General features: G+C 42.4%; 1 protein-coding gene across 1 annotated transcript in view; it reads left to right on the plus strand.

Annotated features, from left to right (window-relative positions):
• Positions 1-6,809, plus strand: part of LOC117727952 (neuroendocrine convertase 1-like) — a 142,524-nt gene extending 135,715 nt beyond the window's left edge. Inside the window, exons 19-20 of the mRNA XM_034528504.1 lie at positions 1,438-1,607; positions 6,651-6,809. Coding sequence (XP_034384395.1) covers positions 1,438-1,607; positions 6,651-6,809 — 329 coding nt within the window. The remainder of the gene's footprint in view (positions 1-1,437; positions 1,608-6,650) is intronic.
• Positions 6,810-7,569: the final 760 nt, after the last annotated feature.

The following is a 7,569-nucleotide window of genomic DNA, read 5'->3' on the forward strand; positions in this document are numbered from 1 at the left end:
ATCTGAGCAGCCCGGCGCGGCGCAATTCACGGACGACGTCTCCAGATGAATGCCCCCATTCACAATTACAGCCTTTCCATTAGCTGCAGCTCTCGCCGCCTTGTTGTTGTCTTTTCTTCTTCTCTGCAAAAAAAAAAGAGGAAAAAAAGCAATTAAAGCAGGACAAAAACAAGCTAGAACACAAGCATTGTACCTGGAAAAAGAAAAAAGAAAACAGCAAGTGAAGGGGTGTGGGAGTGTGTGTGGCATTAATCCTTCAATTGGGGTTCACACCACACACTGTCTCTGTTTTATTCCTGAGAAAATCCGGCTGGATTTATTTGAACATTCACGCATGAATCTCCTCTAAGAGACTTGTGCTCAATGTCGGATATATATTTTAGATTTTCCCGTTGTACTGTAAGTGTGCCTGTGTTCTAATGTCATTCTTAACAGGATCAGATTACTTCACAAGCACAGAAAGCTGATGAGGAAAAACCCTCTAAAGTCAGGATATGTCGATACTTGTGTTCTTAATGATGCTAGTTTAGGATTCAAACTTTGTTTTATGGTGAAAGGTAAGTGAAAAATTAGTTGTCTGAGTCACGCAAATCAGGACCACGCTGGCCATTATTACATTTCCAGTTTCAAGTACATTTTTAATTTTTTTGCGAGAGGAATTCTGCAATGAATTCAATTGAAAACACTTAACCTTGACACGATTTACCTTTTCAATGTCTTAGTTTACGTGTGAAATGTCTTGAGATATTTGCTCAGAACAACATTTTCGAAGGTTGACCTTCCTGTTTGTTAAACCTTTATCGTGAGTGAATGGCCACAGCGGGTTAGTCACCAAACTGACCATTTTTATTGTGACCCCTTCACAATAAGAGCCGTCCAGTGTTACGCCGGCTGCATGCTTTTAATGTGAAGAACAGCAGTCGGAAATGTTTGGTTTGCATGAGCAAAGTAGCAAAGTATTAAATCACAACACTTACTTTAACAATAGTGCTGTGACACGGCAGTGGAGATAACAGTGAGGATGATATAAATGAGATGAAACTACAAATAACACTGGATTACATGCTGCATCGTTTTGTGTAAATCCCTCATACAGCAAAGGTGGATTAACAACAGAGTGTATCATATAGAGGGTAAAATACAGAATGTAAATACAGGATTTGATTTCATGGACATCTTAAGGTTTGTAAATATAAGTACTGTTATAGAATAGTAAAAACTCAGCAAATGCTAGAACAGATTTAGGGATTTTATTTTATTTAGTTTTACTTCTGTCCAGTAAATCAATTTAGAGAGCTCATTTTTGGCAATATTTCGAACATTTGTGCAAAATGTACTTGACATTTGGTTCAAAACACCGCTACTGAGGCAGAGAGTGCCATGCAACGCTTTATCAGTGGTTCAATGCTTTCTCTTTTCTGTTTTCTTCTGCTTCAGAGGGACCCCTGCAGAGCATTGTGTCCATGGGGTCGCGTCACCCCGTCCCCCTCAGGGGGGTGTACCAGAGGGGCCGTTACCAACCTCTGGACCTGATTCAATGGGTCTACCAAATGGAGAGAGACAGGAAGGTGCGGGCAGCTGATATCAGGGTCCCAGCCAGACACAAGGTACAATACTTGTACACAGAGCGGGAACACACGTTTCACACATCACACACACACACACACACACACACACACACACACACACACTGTGATTTACTATTCCAATAAATCACTGGTGCCGCCTAATTTCCTATGGATTTCAATTTCCCCCTGGACATATCTGCATTGATCAACTTCAGGTGTAAGGATGTGCCAGGCGTCGCTCACTGTGACACTGAAGAATGGCTTGCAGATCTCTGCCATACGTGTGTGTGTGTGTGTCTGTGTGTGTGCGGCATTTGTGCACATGCAGCATTTCTGTTCTGCGCTGTCTTCACCGCCGAGGCTTCAGGATACAAATCCTCGAGTCTGAGTAATAACATCTGAAAATGTCAGAAGCATGCAGACGGTGACAGTTGAATGAGGACTCGAGATATTGTTATTCTGATCATATCTGCTCGTACACTTGGCCTGATTATGAGGAACAATTACATATCATACTGGCTTCACCAACAATTGCTGCTGCAGAAACAAGAGCCAGGTATACCTCCCCTTTTGAAATCAGAGGACATTTTTGTGGTCTACTAAATCATCTTTCGGCACAGTGTCTGAACTGAAGTAACTATAATTCCACTATTATCCTCTCACAATTATTGAATCCTTTTGTCTGTGCCTTTGCATTATGAGGCCAATTACAGCTCAGAAAAAAAATGTGCCGCCGGACAACAGGTAGCTCCGTTTGTGTGCAGGTTAATGCCTGACATGTCCTTGCAAAGGGGTACGCGTTTCCCGGGCCTGTAGATGAGTGTCGAGTCGGTCTTAGTCGGCAACAACGAGGCCCGACAACGTCTTTACCCCAAGTTCCTCCCCTAGAGGCAGATCTGAATGGATCGTAGAGGCAAGGAGGAGAAATAAATTGGAGAAAAGGATAAATCGATGCTCGGCGGAGAGGCAAACAGACCTTCCAACCCCCGGCCCAGACACACACACACACACACACACACACATATATATATACACACACACACGTACCACGGCGTGGCTTTTTTTCCTTGGGCTGTATTGGATTGGTATGCAGAGCCAAGGAGAGAGACGCTCAGAAAAAGACTTGGCCTACAAATGATGTCCTTTGTTTGATCCACTAGGTTGGGGGGTGGGAGGGGTCGTTGGTTGGTGGGTGGGTGGGTGGGTGGGGAGGGTCGTCCCACAGAGACGGTGGAAGGGCTGGGAAACGAACATCTCTGCCTGTGAGCCTCTCTCTCCCGCTCTCTCCCTCACTAGCAGCCTCTCCTCTAAAGGAGGAGACAGAGATCAGCTCTGGGAGAAGCTGGTTGTCATCGGTTTCCGTTGATGACTTGGAGGACAGGAAGGATGTGGCGTAGGCGTGTGTGTATTCCAGTGCTGTGATGGATGCCACAGCTACCAATCTGCAATGGTCTCGTGTTTTGTTTAGTTTTATGCATTTTTGGTCACCATTTCTGTGGCTTATAAAACACTCTCTGGTTACTACAGTGAGTTAGTTGCTGAGCACACCACGGTGACATTAATGAACACGAGCAAATCAGACAATAAAACGCATTTTTTAAAATTTTATCATAACCTGGAGCTATAAAAATACGGACTAGTTATTCTTTTATGACTCATTTGGGCCTCATGCAGCAACATTAACGTATTCTTATCCTAAGCGTCTTTCAGGCTCCCGTATGTTCCAAATCAGATTCACCAAACTCTCCTAACTGCACAGACTTGACATAAATCACCCGTCTCAACTTAATGAATGCCCCGTTTATTGGGTTTGATCATGATAATCAACGCTGTGTAAGGCTATCAGTTCCACTACCCTTTTGAGGAAGTTTAATACACAAAGATGTCATACAAAAGAAGAACGGGAACCCTCAAAGAGAGCTTGAAGCCCTAATTAAATCGTGTCAGTAGTTGTGTTAGGGGATCAGGAGATATGGGTAAATATATCTGGGGCTCTCATTGCAGACAAGAAGGAACGGAATGAAGAAAAAATGGTTTGACATGAAGTTAGACCCCCAAAAAATGTATTGTTTAAGCAAATTGGTCCACGACTTTAAGGGAAACACCATTTCAATTAAGAATTTCCATTTGTTCTTTCCATAGCCTTTAATCAATATTGGTGAACACGAGCTACAAACCAAGACACCGAGTCATGTCATCAAGTAATATGTCGAGAGCTGCTCCATACATTTTGTACTTGATGACGTCACACATTTTAGTTTTCGCACCCTAGTTTTTGCATTTGGGACAGACTTGTTCATGTTAACGAACACTTTGAACCGTCTTAGACCATTAAATGGGACACGGTCAGGGGGGTGGGACAGTGAAGGATGAGCCAGAGTGTAATAGCCTGAATTATGCAGATCTTCATTGAAAGATACACATGCCAATGCAATCTAAAAAAAGAAGAACAATACAATAAATAAAAAAATAATTGGTGAGTCTCTAAGTACACTGGCAAGACATGATATACATCCCACTAACAAAATATAGTTTATACTATAGTTATGGAGCTATTAGTTCTGTGAATGGCAACGTCTGTCCACCACTTTGTTCTGAAATATGAATGCTACTGGGTTTTGGTGATCCCCCGGTCGTCACCACCAACAGGTGATGCTTCACTCATCCTCCACAGATTGAAGAAGAATTCAGGTCATTACGTCTTTAAAGACCATTTATAGTTGCTGTTCTGTTTGTTAGTATTACTGAAATCAGTCCAGTCGTTTTTTTCTGAGCTACTCATCGGGAATTGTAACAACTGTACTTTGTGTTTAGTGCTAATTATCGAATATGGTGAACGTGTTAAACATCATGCCTACTAAACATCAGCATTGTGAGCCTGTTAGCCCGCCGACGGTAGCCTTTACACAGCATGGCTGTAGAATCATATTCAGACTAGGACATTATCATTCAAGTCAAACAAGTGTTTCCCCCCTGTGGAGAAAGGAGGACTATCTGAACACGACTCGTACGACAGGCCCGGACCACAAGTGGTTCTTACATTTCAGATCAACTTCAGTCTCAAAAACAGCTTTTTTTTTTATGATGCTATCAAATCAAAACTTTAACCCTCCGATGATTAACGCTCATGGTTTTTGCTCCATCACTGCTTCCCGTGTCCACACTCCACCGCACTATTTCTATCTCTCCTCTTTTGGAGACATGCACTATTCTCAACGGCAACTTTACGATGCCGTGTATTGTAGCTCGGGAGTTCTCTTTTCACTCCATGTGTTGTTTTTTTGTTTTTTTTATAGTTTTGCTGTTCATACTGTACTCCCCGCTGTGCTTCTATTTTCACGAATGCTGTGAGAAATAATTGAAAGCGCCGTGTACGCGGTGCCGTCTGTTGCAGCGCTCCCGCTTCCACGTGCCTTGTAAATACTGTATCACTGAAGCCCCCGCTGTAAGCTGCCGGCTCGGGGTTCCTCACAACTCAGAGACGTCAACAGTCACTTAAAACTTGAGCCGAGATCAAATCGTTACCAGAGTCTGAAACGTCGCTTCCCATGGACGGAGAGCTTTTCTTTTCTTTTTTTTTATTGATTTGTAAATTCAGCTGCTTATTCGTTTCCTTGAGAATACAGAATCAGATTTATTATGGTTTTTTCTCCCATTACATCCATAAGAGGGTGGGTGGGGGCGGGGGGTTCACAACCCCTGCTGAAAGTGGTGCTGGTGTGAAGTGCGACAGACGGAAGACTTAAAGAGAGTCTTAACAAGAACCAATGATGTACCGCAACATCTATAAATACATCAAAGTATATCAGATGCAGATTAAAGGGCCACTTCAGTTTACGAGTCATAGTTTGAAAGGCGTTGGTGTTTAACTGATTGAGAGTTTAAGGAAAAGATTATCTATTGGTTGCATTACGGGGAATGCAGGAGCTAGCATTTCTGCACCATGCGAGGGACTAAAAGCCAGCATATATTTGATTCTCACTATCCTTTTACAACTCTTTCTCAAAAAGTAAAAAAACACGTTTAAAAGAAAAATATTGGACTACACCTTTTACATCAATCACTGCAATGAATGCATGGAATGGCCTTTTGAAATGGGCTGAGATGGATGTCTCTATTTGCTATGCTGCCACTTATTTGTTTTTTTTACACCAAATGTCTGTTCCATCATTTCTGGGGACTAATAACCCCACCAGCAACAAGACTTTCAGTGTGGCTTTTCCTAGTAAACTGCAGCACTTCAAGTCCAGATCGAGCAGTTAAGTTTCCAAATAAGAAAAATCTGTTTAAAATGAATGCGCATGTCCATCCACTACCGCCGCGGAAATAATAGGAGGGGGGGGGGGGGGGGTTCATTGTCACAAACCGTTAATGAGGCTTCTTCTCTTAAACCACAGGCAGAGGAAGGCGCAAACAAGATGACGTCATTAAAAGAGTGCCAATCAAATCAGAAACGGTGCGAAGAACGTTGCATTCGTGTTCAAAGAAGGCCACAGTCCCGTTGGTCCTCGCAGATCTGATGCTTTCGTCTTCCGCTATTTTTTTGTACTCTCTAGTTTGAGTGACGTTCAAGTCGAATGCTACTTAATCGGTTTGTCACATTTTTTTTTTTAATACTTTTCAATTGCAATTAGCCGCATTTAGCAACAAGCTTAAACATTGTACGCAATATTTTGCATTTCCACTCGGGATCTTTTCATGCACGCGTTCTCATTGGACGTGTGGCTGCTATTACATCTGAAAACAATGACTCAATTAATTGACAGAAGTATTTTAACATGTAATTATGTAATTAATCCTTTTGTTTTGCCTTGCATGTGTTTTCATGCAAATTACGACAACCGTGTCTTTAGGTTTCAGATTGTTGGCTGGACAACATTTGACGTCATCACAGACGTCACGTTGGGATTTAGGGATATGATGCTAGCCGTTTTTCACTCTTTTTTTTTTCTTCAATTTTGCATCAATGTTTTTAGGAAACGATGAGATTATCTGATGTTGCTTCTACTGCATGATTCTTCATTGTATTCCTGTAGATTAAGTTTTTCTCTCGTCACTTTATCATAATTCTGTATTCAACAGAAGCCCTCCATGGAGTCAAGAAGGAGTGTGAAGGAGCCTCATGGGACCAAGACCATCGGGGACAATGTGGACAGAGAGAACAGCTCCTTACCGTCACAGAGTCTCCAGGATGTCGTCAGCAGTCGGACTCTTCCGGTCCACGAGGAGGAGAAACTGTGAGCAAGAGAGGCAGCGGGGCGGGGAACTGAAGAGACAAATATGAACCGCGGTTAAATAAAGATTGTTGTTTTCCACAGTGCAGCAAGTCGATTGATCGCGGGTCAGTTCCATGTACAGTGTGACCTCAGCACAAATCATTTATTGGGGATTCCTATCTGTAAAACTCAATCACTCTCCACAGAAACAAAAATATAAATCTGCCCCCCAAACCACATAGTCTCAAAAGCATGTCTCTGCACTCATCCCCCCTCCCCCTTTTTCTGATGTTGCAAAGGTTAGTGAAAGATATGTTTGTTTTTTTCCACTTCATTGAAGGGTGAATTCAGCTCCGTGCAATAAGAAATGGATTACCCATTCATTAAAAGGGCTGTGTCACTCCTCATTGAGTTGGACAAATAGCAAATTAATTTCCAGCCGCCTAATTTCTCCGCTGACTTTTCCGATAACGTCGAATTACTGATCACAGCCACGTGTGAACTCCCTCAACTTTTTATCAATTCATTAAAAATGTGCCACAGCGGAGATGCGACAGAGGGAATTCTCTGTCTTCTTTCTGCATGCTTCCTTTAACGCCGCAACACACTGTGTACAGACAGAAACCAACTCAAGTGTTTAATTGAAATTAGGATATTTAAAAACACCAGAAACTGTCTCAGACTTTACCTTGTTGCCATTCTGGAATCAGCCTGATCACTTTTTTTACCCGTGCGTCTCGGATGTGAAACAGAGATGTCAAGTGCAGGTCTGTAGGTAAAGGTGT

The sequence above is a fragment of the Cyclopterus lumpus genome, chromosome 25 (genome assembly GCF_009769545.1).
Source record: "Cyclopterus lumpus isolate fCycLum1 chromosome 25, fCycLum1.pri, whole genome shotgun sequence".
NCBI lineage: Eukaryota > Metazoa > Chordata > Actinopteri > Perciformes > Cyclopteridae > Cyclopterus > Cyclopterus lumpus.